We start from the raw sequence: 25,348 nt of genomic DNA on the forward strand, positions 1-25,348 counted from the left end.
AGGCGTCCTGGCGCGGAGTAGGCAGTGGAAGGCTGGGCCGCTCTGGTTCCCGGAGAAGACCGGATGTGTCTCCGTCTGGACGAGCGGCGGATGGTGAGCCAATCAGACGTGAGGGGAGAAAGCAGACAGAGTCTCCTTCCTTCAGCGCCGGAAAAGGCGAGGATAGAGTCGGTTCTGTATTCCGAAGCGCGCTGGGCGGCGGAAATGACAGAGCTGGATAGGGAGAGCTGGTGGGGGGCGGGCAGAAACGCTTGCGCGGTCTGACCCAGCCCCGGTCGTGAACTGCAGCTCCCCTTTTTCTGACCGGAGGGTCAGGAGCGACTCGAAGTGGCGGAAGCAGAAGGTTTGTTGGGCCGCTTTGGGTCGATGCGTCTGTGAGGACGTTGACGGGGAAATGGACGACCGCGAGCTCCCCAGACCATGGTGGGTGGAGGATAACTCTGGTCGCTCCTCCGGGCGGTAAACTCTCTTTTGAAAGAGGGGCGATCTCTGGACTGAGAGGGGGAGGGGGAAGGAGCATCCCTCGCTCTCCTCGGCATGAACTGCTTAAGAGTGGCAGACTGGGATTTTGCAGATCTGAACTTCTCAACCACAGTATTAACCGCCTCCCCAAACAATCCGGACTGGGAAATCGGAGCGTCCATAAGGAAAACTTTCTCCTTATCGCGAATCTCAGTGAGATTGAGCCATAAGTGGCGCTCCGCCGCCACCGCGCCCGCCATAGAGCGCCCTACAGCGCGAGCTGTGTGTTTAGTAGCCCGTAACGCCAAATCCGTGGCTTTACGAAGCTCCTTTACAGCTTCTGGTGTCAAACCGGTGCCCTCGTCCATTTCCTTCAATACATCCGCCTGATATGCCTGGAGAATGGCCATAGTATGAAGGGCCATGCCAGCCTGACCAGCCGCCATGTAGGATTTGCCAATCAGGGCAGAAGTGGTCCTACACGGCTTAGTGGGAAGAAGGGGGCGGGACTTCCACGAGGGAGCTGAAGATGGCGCGAGGTGAGTGGCCAGCGTGTCCTCAACCGCGGGAGTAGCGGAATAGCCCTGTTCCTCAAAACCCACGAGGTTGGTGAAATCAGCGGCTGCCGCGTTAGTTAGGCGGGCTGAGAACGGCTGCTTCCAGGATCTAGAAATCTCACTGTGTAGATCACTGAAGAATGGTAGCTTCCTCCGCGGAGGCCTAGAATTAGGTCCGCTGAGGAATCTCTCATCCAACCGAGAAGATTGAGCTTCGCTCAAGGGTTTTGAGAAGGAGGTTATCGCAGTATTTACTGTTAGAGAACCCCTGAACCACGTCGCGTGCGTGAGGAAATCCCAGACATTTAACACACTTACTGTGGGGATCGTCGTTCGTGATGAAGCGAGTGCACGGCGGTGGGCAACGTCGGAATTCCATAGCACTTCACCACAAGGAGAACAAAGTTCCACAATCCGCGGTCGCTGAAGTGCTGAGGTAAATATCGACTGAATCCTAGAATTTTGGGCCAGAAAAATCGATAATCGAAGGGCATGAAATGGCCGCTTCGTGAAGGCAGAGAAATCTGAGGAGCAGATGGCGCGCGCGCTAATATAGGTGACTACGTCAGGTGGGGCGACGTGCGCGCCATCAGCCAATCAATTGGCGTGATTCTATAAGGGCTTCAGACAATCGGCACACCCAGAGGGCGTCCCATTACGTCATTAAAGTGACGCAGCGTCGAGTGAACCTATGAAAGAGAACTCATCTGGTTCAATAGATTGATTGGTGATTTCAGAGATGACACTGAAAATCTTGCGCCAAAAGTCTTGAAGGCTGAGACATAATGCGTAGCTGTGAAGCAGGGTTGCATCAGCCATCCTACATTTGTCACATTTTGGAGAGATACCTGGAAATATTCTGGATAATTTTGTTTTAGAATAGTGTAGTCTATGCAAGATTTTGAACTGGATGAGGCAATATCTGGAGTTTATAGAACATCTATTAATCTCTTCCAGGCTATCCGTCCACAAGTCATTTGAAATTTCTAACCCTAATTCTTCCTCCCATAGACTTTTTATTGAAGATGTAGCAGGTAATTGGGAGACCTGGATGGTGTTGTAAATGCAGGATATCATTTTCCCTTTACCAAAATAGTCCTTAAGACAGGGGTCAAAACAAGAAGGACTAACTGTTGCAAACCCGTTAAAGGATCTTACGTAGTTCCTGACTTGCAAGAACCTAAAAAAATGACTTCAATGCAGTTTGTATTTTTCCTGAAGTTTTTCAAAGGAGACAAAAGTTCCATCTTGATACAGATCACTTACAGCATGAATTCCTGCATCTCTCCATTGCTGAAAACCTTTATCTAGCGTGGAAGGTATAAAAGAGGGATTGTCAGCTATAGGCATTGATAAAGGTAATGTCTCCACCCCAAAGTGAGTTCTGATTTGTTTCCAAATACGAATAACACTACTAATGACAGGGCTGCTTCTGTAAATTTCTTTTTTACAGCTTGTTGGTGAAAGAATCACAGCACCAAGATCATAGGGGGTACATTAATCTTTTTCTAATCGGAGCGAGCCAGTCCAATTGTCCAGTTTTATCATTTAATATTATTGATATAATTCTGAGGTTAACTGCCCAGTAATAGCAGCGGAAGTCTGGAAAGGCAAGACCCCCCACATTTCTAGGTTTTGAGAGATGTATTTGTTTAATTCTATGGTTTTTATAATTCCAAATAAAGGGTAAGATAGTTGAGTCCAGTTGCTTAAAAAAGGATTTGGGAAGAAATAAAGGGATGTTTTGTAACAAATATAATAGTTGTGGGAGAAAAAACATTTTGATAGCATTTATTCTTCCTATTAGCGAAATGGGAAGAGTCCTCCAAAACTGAATATTTCTTTTCAATTTTTCTAAAAGGGGAGCATAGTTGGCTTCTCGTAAAGAGCTAAACTTCCTAGTTACAACAATTCCAAGATAAGTAAATCTCTCCTTAGCTATTTTAAACCGAATTGGGTAAATTTGTGAAAGATCTTTAAGCCCAACTGGCATGAGTTCGCTTTTATTTAGATTAATTCTATAGCCTGAGAATGAGCCATATTGCTCGATCACTTTTAAGATTACAGGTATACTAGACGCAGGCTTAGTCACATATAATAAGACATCGTCTGCATATAAAGAAATTTTATTTATAGAGGTTTGAGTACGAAGCCCATGAATTCTCTCATCAGAGCGGATGGCTTCCGCTAGAGGCTCAATGGCCAGAGCAAAAAGAAGCGGGGAGAGCGGGCAGCCTTGTCGGGTACCCCTAAATAAAGCAAAGGATGGTGACATAATTCTATTTGTGAGTATACGTGCCCTAGGATTTTTATAAAGAATTTTAAGCCAAGCAATAAATTTCTTTCCTACATGAAATTTCTGCAGCAAAGCGAAGAGGTAAGGCCACTCTACCTGATCAAATGCCTTTTCAGCATCTAAGGACAAAATCACCAGGTCGGACTGATTGGTCTGGGAAGAATATAAAATATTAAACAAGCGACAAAGATTATTAAAAGAACTACGACCTGAAACAAAGCCAGTCTGGTCAGGTTTCACTAGTTTGCCTAAAAGTGTATTAAGTCTGATGGCTAATGTCTTAGTTAAAATTTTTTGGTCCACATTAATGAGAGAAATTGGCCTATACCCCCCGACCTCCTCTGGATCTTTGCCCTTTTTAGGTAGGACTGTGATTACCGCTTCATTAAACGACTGAGGCAGTTGTCCCACCTCCAGAGCCTGGGAGAACATTCTAAGCATATAAGGCCCCAATAGATTGTTAAATGTTTTATATACCTCGCAAGGGATCCCGTCAGGGCCTGGGGATTTACCTCCTTTAAGTGACTTTATAGTGTTCTTCAATTCATCTAATGTTAAATCAGTCCCAAGAAATTCTCTGTCCTCTTGGTCTAGCTTTGGTAGATTACAGCTGTTTAAAAAAGTCTCCATAATGGAGGAATCATCCGTTGCATTACTGGTGTACAATGATTCATAAAATTGTTTAAACCGATTGTTGATTTCGGTAGGGGATAATAAGTAAGACCCAGATTCTGATTTGATCCGATGAATTGTGCGATCACTTTCCAGCTTTCGTAGCTGTCTAGATAACAATTTGTGTGGCTTATCACCAAATTCGAAATATTTTTGTTTCATAAACATTAAAGATCTTGAAAACTTTTGATAATCTTGCTGTATTGGTATCTAAGATTTAATATTTTCTTATACAGCTCTGAAGAAGGTTTTGTAGCATTCTCATTATCTAATTGACTAAGCTGTCTTTCTAAAGATTTTAAAGCAGCTGTATTTTGTTTGCTTTTTGCACCCTTAAAGGAGATAAAACAGCCCCTTAAATATGCTTTAAAGGTGTCCCATAACAGAGAAGGTGAGGTGTTCGGTTGATCGTTAGTTTCAAAAAATAACTCTAGCTGTGTCTTTAGGTACTCACAGAATTTTGTGTCCTTTAGTAGATAGGGGTCTGCCCGCCACAATGGTTGAGTTTTTACCATTTCTGATCATTTTAGAGCAAATGTAATTGGACTATGGTCTGAAATTAGAATATTATGATAGGTGGCATTAAACGTAAAGGGTATTAACTTCAAGTCAACCAGAAAGTAATCGATACGGGTATAGACGTTGTGTACCTGTGAATGAAAGGAGTAGTCTCTCCCCGTTGGATTAGCTAGTCTCCATACATCACCTACATTCGAATTTTTAATGTACATGTTTAGAAAGTCCCTGGATTTAGAGGGGGGAGCACGCTGAGCAGATGATCTATCTAAATATGGGTCTATAACGCAATTGAAATCCCCCCCTATAATTAAATTAGTAAGTGACACGTCAGGAATCCGGGAAAACACGTTTTTAAAAAAGTGTGGATCATCAAAATTTGGTCCCTAGATGTTGACTAAGGTTATAGGCGTTGAAAATATTTCTCCCACAACTATGATAAAACGCCCTTCCTTATCTGCAATCGAAGCCTTATGCTTAAAAGGAACCCCTTTTCTTATTAAAACAGCAGTACCTCTAGCCTTGGATGAAAAAGAAGAGTGAAAAAGAAGAGTGAAAAGACTGACCTATCCACCTGGCTCTCAGCTTGGAATGAGAATCATTTTTAAAGTGTGTCTCTTGTAAAAATATTTTAATATTAAAGTAAATTAGCCCATTCATAAAGTTCCGTGAAGAGAGATTATTGCTGCCTTCACGTGCTATCGGAATTATCGTAAATACGAGTTTCCTAGGTAAAAATTGCACATGAACGCCCTCTGATGTCGTGTTTACCACTGGGAAGTTCGGAAATAATTTTGATACCCCAATTCCCGAGATGGGCGTGTCATAAGCTTTAAACATGATGGCGGGGAGAACTAGACTGCTGTGGCAGGTGTGGTTTTATTGCCCCCCCCCCCCCCCCCGTCTACTGCGACTTTCCAGATCCGTACACTTATCTGTGAGCTGTAGGACGCTGTTTGTTAGCTTTTCAACATCTCTTTGTAGCTGAGAGACCGTGTCAGAGGTAAAGGTTGCGCCACGTTCGAGCTCCGCCATAGTTTTAACTTGGTCGTCCATCTTGTTTTTCATAGCCGCGATCGTGACATCCGTCTCTTTTTTGAGAGCAGTTATCTCTGCTCTAATGGAGATCGAGAACTGGTCAAGTTTCTTGTCAATAGCCTTAACTACCTCCGACTTGAATAGTTGAAAATTTGATTGTAAAGCAGCTATCCCCTCTAGCACTGCCTTGTTGGCCACTGTGCTAGCCTCGCCGCTGGAGTCATCTTGTTGGACGTCTTTCGGGACCTCAGTCGTTTGTTCCGCGGTTTTTTGGGGTTTATTTGGCATCTTAACTGGGTATTCTAAACTTAATGACGTGAAAATAAAGTTTTGTTTAGTTTTGCTTCACATATCAATGAAAAATCACAGAGCTGCCTTCGCACGCGTCTTACTCTCACATGACGCCTCCCGGAAGTCACATGGAATATTTCTTAATACATTGCCATTTCATATTCTGTCATTTACAACTGTAATGAAAGAAAACTCACTAATATGATTTCCATCTTTAAATATTGTATAAAGAGTTAAAACTTGATGAAGACATGAAAATGTCTCGACTGCATCATAGGAATGACCTGGTATAATCCACCATAACTGGTCACCATTTAAAGTTTTCATTTTAATAACTTTTTTTGTTGTTGCTTTTAGTTCATTTGAAATAGTCCTGCTGTGTGATGGGATGTGAAACACTTATAGGACGCGGCAGTCTGGAACATAACAATTTACACTGAGCACAACAGTTATAAATCGCTGACATTTGTGCTGGTAGCACATATCCTGAAAGGACAGATTTGAATTTGATGCTGTCAGAATGTGTGCAGGAGAGAACCAGTTTGAGCTGTCAGCTCATCCTTGCATCCTCAAATCAAGCAAGGCCCCCACCCCCCAAAAAATTAATTCATCATTGAAATTCTAATTATAGACTGTTTTGAGATAAGACTACAGCTCATCAAATGACATTGACTGTTTAAACTACCTGTCTCCATCGAGGAGGACGTATGCTGTTTGATCTAGTGCACTGTTGTTTTATCTCAGGGAAAGCTTCCATTCTCTTTCACTGTACACGCAATATATATATTGAGAGCTGATTAAATGTATCCCATTGCTCTCTTCTCACCTTCATTATGGCGAAACAAAAATGTATTTACTAAAATGTATTATGTTCCGTCATGTTGTACCATATTAATTATTTCTGTGGTAGAAATCGTTGTGGCACAAAGATCGGTTACTATGGGGGCCCTTGGGTTTGTTATACCCAACGTGTTCTTAATCCGGGCCTGGTGGAGTTAAAAGAACAAATCAAGTCACAGCACCAGTCAATATGGGAGCTATTTCAGATTGGATGTGAGAATAGCCACAATATTTGGACCATCATAAATTGGTGTTTTGTTCTTGTTATTGTTTCTTATGTTTTATGATACAGCAACAAATTTTGATTCTGCATTTTGACATTGACTGCAATAGGTCTATCTAGGTTGTGGTTTATTTCTGTTGTAGTTGTGTCTTCAGCCATTTTGGTGTGTTAAATTTTAATCCGTTTTGGACTTCCCCTTTTTATGTTTGAATTTACTTTGTGAAAAACAAGGTTGTGTTCCATATTGTGGTGCTCAGATATTGTATTGTCAATAGTATCATTGTAGATGTAGATAGACCAAAATAAAACCATTAAAATATCAAGTAAATAAGTATTGTGATACTTGGTGCCACAGTGACACTCAAGTATTGCTATATCACGATACTCAATATGTTGTCCCACAGTGAGACATTTTTTCCTGTTGCACCTACACAAAATTTGAGGGTTCCCCCACCTGCCAAATCCCACTTTAACCACTGCTTGTGGTTGCATAATGATTTCTTATAACACATTTTTTTGTGTTTCATAATAAGGTAGATTAAGGAGCTTTACACTGTGATATATTTTCTTTTAAATATTTATTTGAATGGGACATTAGTAAATGAGAGGTGAAATGATATTATACACTGGAAAACTCATGAATGGTGGCCGCAGTGCATACAGCTGAGCCATTTAAGCAGTGAATATGCACTGCAATATAACTAGACATTCAGACACAGATTTCCCCCCTTGCGGTAATAATACAGACATGATGAAAATCCCTGAACATTGCAGTTGACAGAGCACCTCTCAAAGCTCCACTGCAGCCTTTTCCATGTGTTAGCTCCAACTTGCCAGATGCCAGATATCAGACACGCTTATTCACTGTCACAGCGACGGCCCTTTAGATGCGGCGTAAGACAGGGGCTTTGCGTTTTGTCCGCATCTCTGCTGCAGGGGACAGATTTGTGCAGGAAAGAACCCCTGTGACATCTGGCCCTTATGTCGGCGGTGGGCCTCGCTGCCTAATGATGGGACATGCTTGTGCTTGGCACGGCACTGCACACCATTTATTAACGTCAGAGAAAGTCACATCAGGGTCTGCTGCACACTTTAATGATGGCAAACTCAAGCTCACAGTGTTTTCAAGCATTCGTGTGAGAAAGCTAGTCCTGTCAGAAAGACTTTTACACTTCATACATGCTACCCTGTCCTTGGGTGCGTGCAAAAATCTGTTCCTAGAAGATACATTCAATACGACATTAAAAATAGATTTCTATTTTCATTGCAAAACGATTCCGTATTTGTACCTCTTTCTCGGTATTCCTATATGTGAGTAAACAATTATTGTCTACTATAATCTTCCATATCTTTGCACGTTAACCATGTCACTATTCTAAAGTTCACTCTACTTTTAATTATTTTGAAAGTGGAGGGCCGCATGAATGTAACAGTTTCATACAAATTGGCACACAAAACCCAGCTTTTTCCAAACTATTAATATAAAAAAAAATGAATGAGGGGTTTTTAACAACTGCTGATTGTTTACGCCTTTGGATACAATTTTGATCCAAAATTGAAAGTACTGAAAACAGGCATTTGCATATACCAAATAAGGCCTTGGGATCTGCTTTCATTCAGTGTACATCTTGCTCCAGCACACCTGCCAGTGATTTCCATGTGAACCTGTAAAGCCTGATGGGTTTCAGGTGTGTTCGATTAGTGTTGAAGTAGAACAATGCATGATGGAACAGTTGCAAAAGATCCCAGCCCAAAGCCCAAGGTCTAGGGGGGCGTTAACACGACACCATTTTCAACAAAAATGGCAAAATGTATGCGTTTTGGACATTTATTTGCATGACAACAGTGTTTTGGGGACCTGAAAACGCAAACTTTTGAAAATGGGTTTCAAAGTGCACGTTTTTGAAAACGATACCGTTATTGCCTCGGTGTAATCTACAAAAACCCCCCCGCTAATTTGTGAAAACTGACTCCATGCGCATGTTTATTACATGTCCAGTCTATAGGCGTGTAGTGTTTCTTTACAAAACGGCATTGGCGACTACTTGCCTGGCATGCACAATACAGCATTTTTTGTCGTTTTCACGGATCCGTGTGAACAGGGATCGTTTTGACAACATTGTTGTCTGTACTCAAAAAACGTTTCCGTTTTTAGTACATCGCTGTCATGTCAACGTACCCTAGAAATGAAATAACGATTATATAAGACATCATCCATTGGTGTTTTGTAAAGTTTTATTATGTACTGTCAAGTATAAAACTGCTATCAGTGTTTACTTTTTAATAGGACATGTTATCTTACTGTAGTGTTTTCATGAAGAGTTCTCATTTCATATGAGTTCATATGTCCTACTATTGGTACAGTCATATTACCTAGTCTGCAAAGTGATCAAAATAAATGAAAGAAAATATTATTCTCTCTATCAGCACATAACAGAGAGATGATGACAGAGAGAACTGGTAGATTTGCTGACAACAGTTGAGTGAAATTGGCAGTAAACTGGTTTGAAATTGGTTTCAGAAATAAAAGGATTAAAAAGATTTGTTTATAAATGGCTATAAAAACAATTATAGTTTTATTGTATCAGTGGAATGCATGCAAAATCTTATATTTGACAAACCTATAGACGATTCTGTACAAAGTTTTGATTGGTTTCAGGAATATGCGTTGAATCCTACAGGCTTTCCACGTTCTTCAAAAAGATGTTGTTTCATTCGTAGTCAAAAGAAAATTGAATTTTAAAATTCTGCCTGAGCTGTGCTGATAACCTCAAGGGCACTTAAGACGGTGTTAAAATGCCACTTAGAAAAACATGATTGGATGTTTTGAAATTGTCATTGCAAGGAGAAAAGCCAAAGCAGATTCAGCTGAGAAACTCAAAGCATTAATATGAATATGTGTTTGTCATAAGAGTTTTGGGCTGCATATTGTGTGAAATTAATTTACCGTTTGTTTTGTTTAACTGTTCAATAATTTGTGAAGCCTCAGGCTTTTAAAGCACAGGTTCTGATGAGTAATATGTGCTGTATAGTGAAAAATGCAGAGCAAACTGAGTCATATGCTCACAGATGTCACAGTGGCTGTTTCTATAACCCCAAAAATACAAGCAAAACTGTTTGTGTGGCATAAAGATATTTATAGGTATTTGCTTGCATGTAGTTGTATATCTATCAAGATTTAATGCACCATGTTAAATCCTCACATTTAGCTATCGTTGAGGTGACATCGCGTAGACAAAATATACTCCATCTTCAACAGCCATTTAATCCAATTATGTCCTTTTTTGTCCTGTGGGATAAAAAGATTAAGCGAAAAGAGGATATATGACCAATAAATGTAAGACCTTACAGCACAACATTATGCATGAGAAAGGATTTAGCTGTTATTTAAACCTGAAAACAATGTTAAGATCAACATAGCCTTTATTACACCACAATATGTGGCATGCCTTATGTTGCCATGTTAATTTTGAAACTATATTACTAAATCTCTGAAGAATTCAAACTAGATGTGATACAGCTTAAGAAAGGTATCTTCTTGGACCTTCTGTGGTGGTCTGAATGAGCCAATCCAGGAGTGAGGTCAGCCTCATAAGATACTGTTCAGCTTTCATTTGGCTGAAAAAGACAATAAAAACATGCATCTTAACTTAGTGTCACTCAAAAATTCCTAAAAAATAGGCTCATTTTACACAAATAGATCAGCGCTGTATTCTACATTAAAACATACCAGACAGTACCTGTGCTTTTTCGTTTTATTTTACTGTCATTTCTTAAAGCCCTCTCATGCCGTCCTTTCCCATCTGTCACAAACCATGTGTCTGTACAGTGACTTACACAAGATGGATGTGCAGTGGTCATCTGTGCCCTGCAGTGATGTTCTGTCGAGATCAGCTCTATTGAAGAGCTGTGGGATCCATGGAAGTGAGAAGTTCAACACTGTTGGGGAAAGAAAAGAGAGAGAAAAGTCATATATGTCATGGATTCTGAACAGCATTAATTCTGGTACACTTCTGCACTTCTGCTTTTTTTTTTACTAACATTTCCCAATAGAAGAACATTGTCACTTACAAGCAAGACAGCTCAAACACTGTGGGCTGAAACACATCTCGAGCAATGTTGGCAGTGACCTAGAGAAAGCACAGTTACATTGACAAACGTCTGTCAGTTGGAAGCTGTTGTCTACAGCCCTGCAATTATCTTTGGTTTCCAGAACAAATCCCTCAGTCGACTTGCCAAGTGTATAGCGTTACCATAATGGCAGAGAATAAGAGAGTGCAAGTGCACTCCTGCAAGCAGATGGTGTCATTGTATCACTGTCAAACCTCTGAATTTTCAGTCCGACTGCATTAATTGACTCTTCAATCATAGCACAATCTTCACTGCTTTTGGTGCATAAAAAAATATAAAAAATTAACTAAATGAGGCTAAATGAAATTTGTTCAAGTGAAGCATGAATTCAAAAAGTGTTATGCATTATGAGCAATAGAGCACCTTATTCAAATGAAGGGGTCATGGTTAGGCTGGTTTACATGTTAGGGATGCCGTAACCATACTTGGTTCTTTTTTAACCTAAAAAGTCTTTAAAAAAGGAAAGGTTTAAAGTCAAAAATCAAATGGACAATTATTTTATTTTTATGGAAAATTGCAGTATTTATTATAAATGATTTATCCGTGCACATCATTAGGTAACACTTTGGGCCCTATTTTAGTGATCTGAGCGCATGGTCTGAAGCAAGCAGGTGCATTTCGGGGGTGTGCCAAATCCACTTTTGCTAGTTTAATGATGGAAAAAATGGTCAGCGTACCAGGTGCACAGTCCAAAAGGGTTGTACCCATAGTCTCTTAATGAGTCATGGGTGATATGGGTGTAACATGCAACAAACCAATCAGAGTCTCATCTCCCATTCCCTTTTAAAGCCATTTGCGCTTGTACCATGGCGGATTGCTATTTACATGGCGTAATATAGACACACTCAACCTGATGAGTCAGTTTAAATACATGTGTGTATTTCCACGATTGGTCAAATAATTAGCCAATTTCATTCCTCATTACTGCAAATAGGTAATTCTGATATGACATGTAGGCATTTTTATCTTTATGTACACAATAATAATCTTTTACATTGTAATCCTTTTATTTTTTATATTTGGCATATCTGTGTGCTGCTGCGTGTCCCTTTGTGTGTAACAAGCAGAGTGTACACGTGCTGTATACCCGCCTATAGGCGCATATTACTAATGAGCCCTTTAAATAACAAACAATAAATACTGCAGGTTTTTGTTGGTCAATGGCGCAGTCGTTTTCAGTTGCCTCAAAATAGCAACACGCCAACAATGCGCCTGAACACACCTCGCTTTCAGACCAGCACGCCCAAAATGATAACTGCGTCGGGATGAAACTAGCAATTGCCTGGTCGATTAGATTATTAATAATCTAATAAGAGTTAGTGACATGTAGGTGCAACATTACTTATAGTCAACAGAATGTCTAAAGTAGACTATCAAGATAAAGTGTAACCCAATTATTGCTATTATTTTTTTAACTCACGTGCCCTCGTAATCTTTAATCAAAACGACATGTTTGCTGGAGTGAGGGCAACCTGTCACTCATGTCATGTGAGATCACAGTAATAGCAAACAATTGATCCATTGATCCAAAAACTCCAATCAATTCCTGATGGACAAAATCAAGTCCCGCTCTGCATTTTTCTTGTCCGAGAAGCCGCTACACTCGGATATACGTCACAACAGGGAAGAAAAGACTTCGGTTTCATGCCAACTTTGAAATTATTTGCATTTTCTGACAAAATAAAAAAGATGGAAGCAACATGTACTCTACAGTTGATCATTTATACTTCATTACAGAACATGCCACTGCATTTGAGATGCTAATGGATCAATTTCAGTTATTATTGACCTCCTTGATACAACCTTAATTTTCCACAAAGATTGCACTCAATTTTTAATTAATCACTCATTGTCTTGTTTTCAAATGTCCTTGAAACATTAACTTCCTAAAAAAGCTGTAATTTGCAAAGAATTAAACAGATGAAGAGGTAAATTGATTACACAAAAACAGGTGAAAACAGCAAGGCTCGCTGCACTCTGAATTCACAAACAGGCGCTAGGCACTCTGGGAATGTGGCCCCTGGCTCACACAGTTATAAGCTCAGCATGAGAATGGCTCTGTGCGATGTGTCTGCCAAAACAGCAGGCACGTGCAGAGGGGGGGGCGGAGGGTGCTTGAGCACCTGCCTCTTTGCCCCTTGATGCCCAAAGTGCCCTTTTTGTCAAGGCAAAAAAATTTTTTTTTAATATATATATATATATATATATATGTAATTAAAGGCCCTTTTGTGAAGGCCTGCCCAATCTAACTATTAGTAAAATTAATGAATAATAATTTATCCGTGAATAAAATGAATCACATGATGATGACCTTTCACCCGACGACCTCATCTCTCACGCGCCGCTCACGCGCGCGCCAGTGCCTAGTGGACTGACAGGAGAGGATTCTTCAATACCGCGGCTGCTGGTAAGTGTTGTTCTCAGCGAACGAAGTGTTTGTTTACTTATTATTTTGTATTATTTCACAAGAACGACGTGGAGAGAGCATGGAGCTGTTGTTTATATTGCTGTTTCCTGTATGTGTAGCCTGTAGAAGTAACGTTAACATTAGTTTGCTGTGAGGGAGAAAAGTTTCACGGGCGTAGAGTTACACAGTTTTGTCTTTTTATGTTATTTTACTAAAAACTGTTTATACTTTAAACTATTAGTTTTATTCCAGTATTTATTTTAAAAACGTATTCCAACACTGGTAATATACTGATTTTTCGTCCTCTGAATTAGCCTATATCTGTTTTTATTATCATTAAAAAATATATATAAATTCAGAACAGGATTCAATTATGTTCATGTCAATAATGTTCATCACAGAGAAAAGTGTAGCTTTAATGATAATTCATCTGTATTTAGTTTATTATTTGTGCAGTTCAGAAAGGTGTTATGTTAACGTTTACGTTTTCTGTATATGTCTAACAGGGAAGGCCACAGGCAAATATAACATTTATTATAATGGGATTATATAAAGATTGTTTTAAGTTCACTTAAATTAAGTGTTTTTTTTAAAGCCTAATAAATGTTGAAATTGGTAGCTTTCATTTATACTGTAATGCAATGTCATAATGTTTCATAGAGACATTCATTCATAAAAAGATGCCAATACAACACATATTTACAATATGCTGTCTTTAAATTGTTTCTACATTAATTTGGAGAGTAACTGAAATTATTACAATATCAAAATATTAAAAGCGTCCATGTTTTTTAATAGTGATTAATTACAGAAAAAATTTGATTAATTATAGAATTTGTTTAAATCGATTCCCAGCACTAATTTTAATATGACAAACCTATGTTTTTCTGTAACAGTAGTGTTTACAACAGCAAAATCACTATAGCCTGTAAACTCAATAATATATCTCTGGAAATAATACATTTAAAAATATCAATGTCAATATAAAATGAACCTGACCTAACATCAAAGTGCAGAGTAAATGAGATATGGCCCTAGTAGATTTCAGGAAAAGGTGTGCAATGTCCCTTTGTTTGTGTGTTCTGCAGTGCAAAGATGCCTCGCAAAGAGAGGAGAATAAAACAAAAAAAAAAGGAGCTCCTTGAGGCAGCAAAAGGCAGTGGATCCCTATCTAGCTGGTTTACGAACAGCACAACAGGTAAGCATAACGCATGTAGCCTACCATTTGTTTACACTGCAAAGGTATTTTAGACATCAAGTACATCAGAAATAATAATTACTTTATTGCAGTGTATCAGTTCTTTAATGTTTTGTATCAATACTGAAGGTATTATTGATTAGGTGCAAGGGTAGTAGTGATGGTTGAGAATATATTAATGCTGAAATTATGCCTTGTTCCTAGATGGGCAGAGAGTGGAAAGTAATAGATCAGATGATGAGATGGAGTTAGAGACTGGAGAGAAAGAGGGAAATGTAGAGACACAAGCGACAGAAACAGTGCAGGGAACAGCAAACAAGGAGACAGAGGCTGAAGAGAACGAGGGAAATGTAGAGACACAAGCGACAGAAACAGTGCAGGGAACAGCAAACCAGGAGACAGAGGCTGAAGAGAACGAGGGAAATGTAGAGACACAAGCGACAGAAACAGTGCAGGGAACAGCAAACCAGGAGACAGAGGCTGAAGAGAACGAGGGAAATGTAGAGACACAAGCGACAGAAACAGTGCAGGGAACAGCAAACAAGGAGACCGAGGCTGAAGCCAGAGACCCCTCTATATTCTCAAACCTACATGGACTACAACACCCAACTGACCCTGCCCACGTCCTACAATTCAACTTAAAGTATGATGAGGCCTTTATCCAAATGTGTGACAATATTGGACCCTGCCAACCAACACTGTCATTTCCAAAGAATGTAGAGGGACGGTCATTTCAGAAGAAGTGGTATGAGAATAACCCATGGCTAGAATATTCTCCTAGCACTGATGCCATGTTTTGTTTCAGCTGCCGTCTTTTTTTAAATGATGAAAGATACAAGAGTCACACTAACTGGAAAACTGTAGGGTTCAATCGCTGGAGGAAGGCTTTGGAAAAAATTAGAGAGCACAGTGCCTCAGAGGCTCACATGTGTGGTATGGTGAGGTGGAACTCCTTCAAGAAAAAATTACTGGAGGCAGCTTTTGAAGTGGGTGACCTTGAGTCACAAGCTGCAAAAGACAAAGAGAGGGAGAGCAACAGAGAAGTGTTGTCTCGTTTGATTGCCATTGTTCTTTTCCTGGCTAGACAGGGCATGTCTTTCAGGGGAGATGATGAGACTTCATCAAGCCAAAATCAAGGGAATTTCTTAGAGTTAGTGGAGTTGTTCAGCAAATATGACAGTGTAATTAAATTACACCTTGATGGAGTAAAAGAGAAGCAGGCAACCCAAAAAAGACCTCTTGTCTCGCTCCTCTCGAACAGAACCCAGAATGACTTGATCAAAGCTTTGGCTATATCGGTAAAACGTGTCATCAGAGAAGAAATTCAAGAGAGCGAAATCTTTTCCATACTTCTGGATGAAACGACAGATGTGTCCCACACTGAACAGGTTTCCTTTGTTGTGAGATATGTACACAACATGAAAATAAAGGAGCGATTCATTCAGGTGTGCAATGTGCAGTCAACAAGCGGAGATGCTCTTGAAAATCTTGTCATGGCTCTATTGGAAGAAAATCACCTGAAAATAGAAAACATCCGGGGTCAAGGTTATGATGGGGCTGCAAACATGAGTGGACACTATAAGGGACTGCAGTCCAGAATCCTAAGGCAAAATCCAAAGGCCTTGTATGTGCACTGTCAGGCACACTGCCTTAATCTGGTATTGGTAGAAAGCGCAAAGTCAAATATCTGTTTTGTCAACTTTTTCAATCTAGTTGAAAAGCTTTACACTTTTATGGCCAACTCATCAAAACGACACTCTGCATTTATTGAAATGCAGAAGAGGGAGCACCCCGATCAGCGTCCTCTTGAGCTGAAGAAACTGTCAGATACTCGGTGGGCCTGTAGAGAGAGTGCACTTAAAACTCTGGTGAAGGTCCTCCCATCTGTCATGCAGTTCCTTGAGGAAATGACACAGCAAGATCCCCCAGATTCTTCAGCTGGTGATGCAATGATCCTTCTAAAAAGCATTAATTTTGAGTTCTTCTTGTGTCTGGAGATCACCTGTCCAATCTTCCAGGTGACTGCAGTTGCATCTGATGCATTGCAGCAGAAAGACATGGACCTGGCTGCAGCATACAGCATTGTTGATGGAGTTTTAAAGAGGCTGGCCTACAGCAGAACAGAAGAAGAGTTTGAGAACATTTATAAACAGGCTACAGAGAAGGCTGCATCAGTGGGCCTGGATCCTCCATCTGAGGTCCCTGGACAAGCAAGGAGGAGGAAAGTGCCAGAGAAGTTCAAGTTTTCTGCCACATCAGCTACGACTGACCATGCTTTCCCAACTTTGCAGGAGTACTACCGTGTTAAAGTGTATTACGTTTTTGTGGACACAATGATACAAGAGCTTCAGAGACGCTTTAAAGGAGGAGATAATTTCATATGGGAAATCTTGCATGCCTTCCATTGCCTAGCAGTCCCAGAAAACTGGAAAACCGCAAGCATTCCAACTGCAGCACTCCAAGCTGTAAAGAAACTGTGCCAGTTCTATAACATTGAAGAGGAAGACAAATTGCAGACAGAACTGAAGGTCTTCCATACTTCATACTCATGCCCACCACCAGTCAATGTGTCATCTATTCTTTCAGTGGTCAAGGAAAACAATGCACATCTAGTTTTCCCGAACATGACTGAGCTGCTGAAGACATATGGCACACTTCCGGTATCGACAGCAACTGTGGAACGTTCCTTCTCAAAACTGAAGCTGGTGAAAACCAAACTTCGCAGCCTTTGCAAAGAGGATAGATTGTCCGACCTTCTGCTTTTGGCAATTGAGAAGGACATTCCAATAAATCACAATGATGTCATTGACATTTTTAGGGACATGGCCAACAGGAAATTGCTGTTATAAATGCCTACAACTCATCCTCCACTTATTGGTAAGATTATTGCTACTAGTACTCTAGTATACTAGTGATTTTTAGTAGGTGCCGACAGAATGAACACACACATTTTAGTTTCTTTATTTATATTTTTGATTAGACATAATCAAAATCCAACTACATCTCAGAGTCACAATGCAATATATGAAATCATGATCACTGTCTATATAGATTTTTCTGTTTCACTCTTACCCCTGCCATGGCCCTCATCCGTTCCCCCTATTGTTTCTTTCTCAGATGCTTTTCTGAATCTGATATCTTATTTTCTCTCCACAGCTCTTGGTGTGCAGCAGCCTATATGAACATCTCCCTCTTCTTGTAGCAGTCAGCCTTGGCAGCAGTTGCAGCACAGTGAGCGAGTTACAAACACTTTCAGCAATCTTTACATCTTGTCATGGTCACATAACAATTGTTTAATCAGCTAATATATCTCATATGCTTGTTTTAATTTCTATAGTCTCAGATATACTCCAGCAGCATCAGCAGCAACAACAACAGCAAAGGCAGCAAACCCACTAAAGGATTTATTTAGGAATTTAAGATTTTAAGATTTTACCAGAAATTTTTTAGACGTTAATGTTAAAAATCTTGTATAAGATTGCTGTGATTTTTTTGTTTGTTTGCTTGGTTTTTATTTTTATTGGATAAATGTAACTCTTGTATATTTGTAATTCAGTTTTTGCCATGAAAATAGCCACAGATACTGACATGGCATTAAATAAAACTATTCTGTACTGTACGAAACGGGCCACGTTGATTTTGAATAATGACCATGTCCTACACAGTTTACTATAACAGCTGTTCTTTACTATTCTGTATAACTGAATCATAAGTATAACAGTTTCTAATCCCAGAGTTATTAATAGGTGCCAATAATTTTTTTTTTTTTACTTTTAACCTTTAAATGGTCTTTTTTATTCTCTTTCTTTTTCAAAACTGCATCAAAGCATTTGCTACCATATCAATACAGAAACATCCGTATCGGAACGCGTATCAGAAAGGAATGCGTCACAATATATTGCTGTATTGATATTTTGAGCACAGCCCGATTAAAAGCCTTGTTCCATGTGCCCCTTTTATACTTTGAGCACCTGCCCCTCCAACGGTCTCTGCACGGCCCTGCAAAACAGCACCAATAACGCTGGAATCCATTATACTCCTATAATACTAATCAGTCGAACACCAAAAATAAACAGATGCTATGCAAACATGGCTGCATTTTCCAGGTGCTGTGTTCAGGAGGGACTAGCGGATTGTGATTTTCACTGGAGGAGACAAGATAAGCCACAAATGCATGTCTTCCTAAAGCGTATGGAGTGTTTATTAAATGAAGAGGAAAGTTCTCTATAATGAGAAGAGTGGGACTACTGCTAATTGAGATTCATTAAAAACTAAAGGATAATTACATTGTGTCTAGCATGCTGAATAGAATATTTCATTATCACACAATCAAGAGTGCTGTGGTTTCGAAGCACAGCTGTGATTCGGACGCGTGTCGCGCTGATATTCAGACCGACAGAATGATTGCGAGTGTGATATTTTAAAACAATTCAATATTGTTGATGATAGTATTGAGTAAGTCACATTTTACACACAATATGTCTATTCTTGCTGTGACAACTGAAATAGTTAGAGTTTGAACTAATCATTTGAGTGAAGGATTCAATGACACACTTAAAGACAGACACTTGTTTTGTTCCTGAACGAATCAATGTTGTTGAACATATCAGTTTAATGAATGATTCACTCCAATTGGCGTATCTATGAAACCTACAGAAAGAGCTGTTGAAAAATGTGCACTATTATTGCACAGAATGACAGTGTCTAACTGGAACATGGACAAGTGGAGTGCTTCAAAGTCCCAGGGCTGTTGGGTTGTTTATTAGCCCTCTTGGAATGCCATTTGGCAAATCAAATCAGAAGAATGGAACTAAAGGACCACGCCAAGGACGATAACTATAAAGTTTTAATAATCGTTCTAATTCTTTGAGACTCTATAATGATAATGACACAGATGAACAATATCATTGGAATCACTTTCAGAACGATTTTTCCAGCTGATGAAAGATAAAAACTTTGACAACCAATCAGAATCCACCTGAGTTTGAGCATTTAACACAACGTTATTGTACATTGGTGTGGCCATTTGTCACTTTAAATGCTTCATCGACTTAAAGTTGGGTGAATTCTGATTGGCTATCAAAGTTTTTATCCTTCATCAGCTGGAAAAAAATAGTTCTGAAAATGATTTCAATGATATCCTCATTGTTATAACTGTGATGTGGGCTTCCCTATTCACTGTGATTAAAAATTTATATTTATAGCTATATATAGTTATATTTATAGTTCATATATACACTAACGGTCAAAAATGTTGAAACATTTGTCATTGTTTTTTTTTTTATGTTTTAGAAATTAGTCTCTTAATCTCACCAAGACTGCATTTATTTGATAAAAAATACAGTAAAACAGTAATATTGTAAAATATTATTTAAATGAACTGGTTTCTGTTATAATATATTTTAAAATTTAATGTATGCCTGTAATGGCAAAGCTGTCAGTGTCACATGATCTTTCAGAAATAATTCTGATTCAAGATCATTTCTTATTATTATCAATGTTGAAAAGATAGCTGCTTTTTGTTTTTTTGAAATCATGATACACAGCTATTCAAAAGTTTGGGGAAAGTAAGATTTAAAAGAAAAAGAAAAAAGTAATACTTTTATTTTGCAAAGGCACATTCAATTGATACATAAAGACGTATTAAATTATTACATTTTACAAAAAAAGTTCTAAGTATAATAATTGCTGTTCTTTTGAACTTCCTATTAATTAAAGAATCCTGAAAAAAACATCACTCACAGTTTCCACAAACTGTTTAACATCTTAATAATAAGACTGTTTCTTTAGCCCTAAATCAGCATATTACAATGATTTCAGAAAGATCATGTGACAGTGAAGACTGGAGTAATGATGTTGAAAATTCAGCTTTGCCATCACAGGAATACATGACATTTTAAAATATATTACAACAGAAACCAGTTCATTTAAATTGTAATAAAATTTCACATTTTTTACTGTTTTTACTCTATTTCTGATCAAATAAATGCAGCCTTGGTGAGATAAGGAGACTCATTTCAAAAACATAATGTTTGACCGGTACTATATAAACTGATGTATAATCGGATATACAGTAGGCTATTAATACTGCTATTATCCAGCCCGATCTCACGGCAATTCATACATATTTTACAAGGTGGCTAATTCGGTTGTGCAAATTTGTTCGATTTTTGCTAAATTTGTACAAATGACCTACCCCTAACACCGCCCCTAAACTTGGGGTTTAGACAAATCGTACCAGTTTGTAAGAGTGATGTCGTACAAATTCGTACGAATTAGCCACCTTGTAAAATACATATACGAATTGGTAGTGAGATAGCGTTGCATTATCTATATAAGGCAGTCTACTTATTTTTCAGTTAGCTTTCTGTACACTTGTAAAAGGCAAGTATAAACAATACTCTATAACTTACCTGGCATACAGCATCTCTACACAGACTGCTTATAAGCACTTCCTCAGCCAAACGGGATGGAGCCCCCTCACTTCTCACTGATTGGTTTTATCAATATGCTCCACATATCGTCTGCAAAGCGCCTGCAACGGCAGGGAAGAGATGTTACTCAGGTTAAACAAACACAATGTTTAAGGGGAGGCTGAGAAAAGATATCCTTCTCTTGGCAGCATAAAAGGCAGAGACTAGAGCTGGATACGTGGGAGGACTTGGGTTGGGAAAGCAGCTGATGATAGTCATACACTCCTCAGCGATAATATTTGTGGCTAAAATCTTGCCTCCAGATAACATGAATATGACCAGTGTATTTTGTCTAACATTCTGGTAGTTGTCAAAAAATTAATAGCCTAAAACGCCTCAGAGGTGTCTTAGCCACAAACTACATCATGAGGTTGTTTCAGATATTTAGTTGGTTAAAGATTTGTATACCCTGCTTATGATTCATGATCTACTGAAGAAAAACCTGTATCTTCTTTCACTCTCCTACACACACTGACTGTCCGATGGTTTAAAGTAGGTAATGATTACATCTCACATAACATTCCCAGGCTTAAAAAAAAGCTTCATTTAAAAGAATTTAGTGGATTTATTCTCAAATCTCTACATCGTCTGCACTGATCATTGATTATGGAAAAGTAATGGAGGCTGGATTAACTGGTCTCTTTCCATTATCCACGTTCATTCCAAAAGGATCCTCTGAAGAGGCTTAGGCCGTGAGGCTCGCACAGCCTTTCATGCACAAGTTGTACAAGTCTTTTTAATTCTCGTACAATGGCTTTCACTGACGTTGTGGGATATCAACATCACACGGGTATAATATAAAATAAGAGTACATTTGAAAAAATGAAAGGCCCAGTAGACTCCTCATCTAACATTACTTAGAAATCAGAGCTTGTCGATTTCTCTTAAGAGCCATGTCCTTAACATTTGTTTATTTGCTCTCCTGCTGTGTTAAAAACCCTTAGGAATTAGATTACAGGACCACCACACACTGCCTGACAAAATCATTTTAACTCATCCTTGTGTTTAATATGATGAAATCTGTATGTTTATATGTTTGATTAAAAATATTTTACCCGTATTCTACTGATGGTTATGTAGAACACTAAAGGGCTTCAGACAAGTAGAGGTTAGTAAAATGTACTGAAATAGATCTAAACAAAATTGCCAATAGCTAAGCAAGGTGTTTATAGAGCAATTACCATTTTTGTTATTGGATTGCTGTGCAAGTACCCTTAGTTTTTAATATCATGGCTACATTAAAAGTTGCTATTTGGGCCACGGCTTTACACAAACAAGTAACTCCCACTATGCGAAAAGAAATGTCTAAAGCCTTTTTCTTCAAACGGCTCTCCATCTCGGTCTCTCTACGTGATGACCAACTGTCACAGAAAACAACAGTGATTTTCAAGTGATGGAAATTCTACTAGTATTTGACAGCAAATTGAGCGTCTTGTGTGTGAATTACAGTCTCTCAGCGGAAAACATCCTACATTAATCTGTTATTGTCATCGTGAATGCATTCTTCCTCACCACAGAGAAAAAGACAAATGCATTGTGTATCACACAAAACCAGATTAACAGAAAGCTTAAAAATTCCAGTTACTTGTTACAAGTCTCATTGATTCATAGCACATATGAGGCATGAACCCTTTAAAACCTTCATGTTTGCAGTCGAAATATCAGACCTCCTGCTCTCTCTTACACTGTGGAACAGTGTTTCAGGACAAATGAGCTATACATCCAAGCTTCGAAATCCATTGCTGACATGTTCATGCCGCAGGTACTACTGCAAAATCGGCACCTGTGTGCCACTGATTAGAAGACACTGCCCATTTTAATTAGCAAGCCTAAAGCCATTCAGTTACCTGTCCACAAATCACAATAACACCACAAATGTGATTTAAATAATGCATAATCTATTTTTATTATATTTATTGACATGCTATTTTACACAAATTACATAAAATACAGCAGCTAAAGATTTGATTTCAAGCAGTCCATTAACGATCAAAAACTACAGCAGTGTCAATGCAGCTAAAACATCTTCTCATGGTTTCCTATTACCTTTCCATTCTAAAATAAGCCATCTGATAGGCATCAGCGATTTAATCATCCTTTGTTGCTTTACAAATGGTTCTCTGTGTAAAAAACGCATCTGTTTGAGCATGTCCCTGTCTTGTCCTTAATTAGACTATAAAACACGGCTGACCTCTACAAAAGACTTCCATCCATCAAGAGAACCAAAATAATGTGACGATGGTCCTAATTAATACAATGACTAATTTAGGAGATTTGGAAGTTCCGAGATTTGAATCTTTGAAAAAGCTTAAATTAATAATGAAAAGGTTGCGTTAATTGATTTTTTTGTAATGCAGATAATTGCTCTAGCAGAAGAAAAAAAACACACCAAATGAATCCTAAAGAACACTGTGTATTAGTCTCTTGTTGCTGTTACGCTCCACATGTGGGGATCGCCTGCATTGTAATTAATACAAAAATGGTTAATTACCCAAATGTTCCTGAAGGCCACATTTCACTCGAGGTCATACTATCACTCTTTAATATTTTAGTGGTGTGTGCAATTAATCTGTGCATAGTTGCACAAGCCTATTTCATATTGAGAGATATTCTGTCTTCAAGCTAACCTAAAGGGATGTTTCTGCTTCTTGCTAAATGGCTTATTAATTGTACTGTCACAACAAAACATTAATACAAGCTCCTACAGTAACTCTGAAATCAAATTGTTTGCTTTACTGTTTTCTCTTGCTCTAAGACAGCTCTGCAGTATAGACTGTAAAACAAATGGTAATTTGCCAAGACATTATCCAGTAATTTTACAGAAACTTCCGTTAACCCTTAAAACACAACCTTCACTGTAAAAAATGAATCCGTAAAATAACGAAAAAATTCTTGCAGCTCATTACTTGGACATTGTCCAGTAATTTTACGGACATTTCCGTTAACCCTAACATAGAACGCAATGAAATACAAAATTCTAAATACAGGTAAAACACCTGTATAAAACCAATACATTTTTTGTAGGTATACTTTCAGTGTTTCTGATGAAGCATGAAAGATTTATGATAAATGACTTCCATATCTGACCAGGTTTGTTTCCCTGCCTATACAGCCCGGGACGCTGGGAAACTGTATGGACTTCAGTCAAAGCAGGTTTACAATAAACCCAAGTAAAAAGCAAATACAACTAAACTATATTTGAATGCATTTGTTGTCGTGCAGAGACACTTTTGCAGCTTACCCAGTCTGACTCAATCCACTGCGTCTCAGCTCACAGAGAGACTGGTACCTGTTGAAAGGATAAAGCGTATTTAAGATACAGATTTTGAGGTGCTATTAGTATAATACACAAATGAAGAAGAGACGATGAGTGAGGCTACAAGTCAAAACAAACGTACACTCGCATGCATGGTTAACAGATGGACTGAAAACAGTTTGACAAAGCATATGTTACTATCAAAAAAGTAAACCAATTTGTGGGGCTGGACAAAAGCTGTCAGAGCTGAATATGATTTGAGAGCAACCATCTTTTTCAGCGTTTCTGGTTAAAAAGCTTAGTTTAGCTGGTCAGGTATTAAAGATCAGTTTTAGCTTGTTTTAAAAGATGGATGGTTAATTGTTTCTTTCTTTCTTTCTTATGTGTTAGTAAGTCATTTTTGGTGTCACTAGTTAACTTTATTAGCGGATTTAGAGGGCCGAGGCATTTATTTGGGAGTTAGTGAGGGCAGGTTTACTTTTTGAAGTATAAATAACTTAATTTATGACTGGCATTCGCAACATTAGAGTTATTATTAGGGTTACCTGCTTAACGTTTAGTCATCCTTTCGAAGTCTTAAAACGCGTCAGCATTCAGTTCTAATAGTCACAAAAAAGAGTTGAGGTCTCTATGGGGCCTTCAATAGTGCTGCTGATATTTAAAAGCATTGGTATTACAACACAAATGCAGCCTTCTAATGTTCATTAACATAAATAGCAGAAGAAAATAAATATACTGTAGGTAGCAGAGATAAAGCAATTTAACTGGATTCCATTCACTCCTGTGAGTGATGAAATATGAGTGTGAATATCAGCCATATTCACATTTGCTACAGTGGTTAACACCAAAGGCTGAAGGCACTTAGAACATCTTATTGGAATATGGGGACGTCTTACCTCCTGAATCTCCATATCATTCTCAGAGTCACGTTAGTGCAGACAAGTCAGTCCGACTTATTGTTTAATAAGCTGAAGCTTAAAGAGTGTGT

At 38.8% G+C, this 25,348-nt stretch overlaps 1 protein-coding gene across 2 annotated transcripts; it reads left to right on the forward strand.

Annotated features, from left to right (window-relative positions):
* Positions 1–13,372: 13,372 nt before the first annotated feature.
* LOC307141612 (zinc finger MYM-type protein 1-like) lies at positions 13,373–18,576 on the forward strand. 2 transcript variants are annotated; one of them, XR_013818366.1, is made up of 4 exons: positions 13,373–13,433; positions 14,522–14,631; positions 17,788–17,862; positions 17,969–18,576. XR_013818366.1 is itself a non-coding variant. In XM_079841959.1 (3 exons), the coding sequence occupies exon 1, from the start codon at positions 14,874–14,876 to the stop codon at positions 17,478–17,480; it is 2,607 nt and encodes an 868-aa protein (XP_079698085.1). In that variant the 5' UTR covers positions 14,758–14,873; the 3' UTR covers positions 17,481–17,508; positions 17,788–17,862; positions 17,969–18,251. The 2 variants fall into 2 exon arrangements, 1 of the variants encoding a protein (XP_079698085.1); XM_079841959.1 differs by lacking the exons at positions 13,373–13,433; positions 14,522–14,631 and adding an exon at positions 14,758–17,508 and having other exon boundaries at positions 17,969–18,251.
* Positions 18,577–25,348: the final 6,772 nt, after the last annotated feature.

The sequence above is a fragment of the Gobio gobio genome, assembly GCF_949357685.1.
Source record: "Gobio gobio genome assembly, chromosome: 18".
Taxonomy (NCBI): domain Eukaryota; kingdom Metazoa; phylum Chordata; class Actinopteri; order Cypriniformes; family Gobionidae; genus Gobio; species Gobio gobio.

Bases quoted from the DNA above. Each gene is read 5' to 3' on its own strand.
- LOC307141612 (XM_079841959.1), top strand. From the start codon at position 14,874: ATGGAGTTAGAGACTGGAGAGAAAGAGGGAAATGTAGAGACACAAGCG.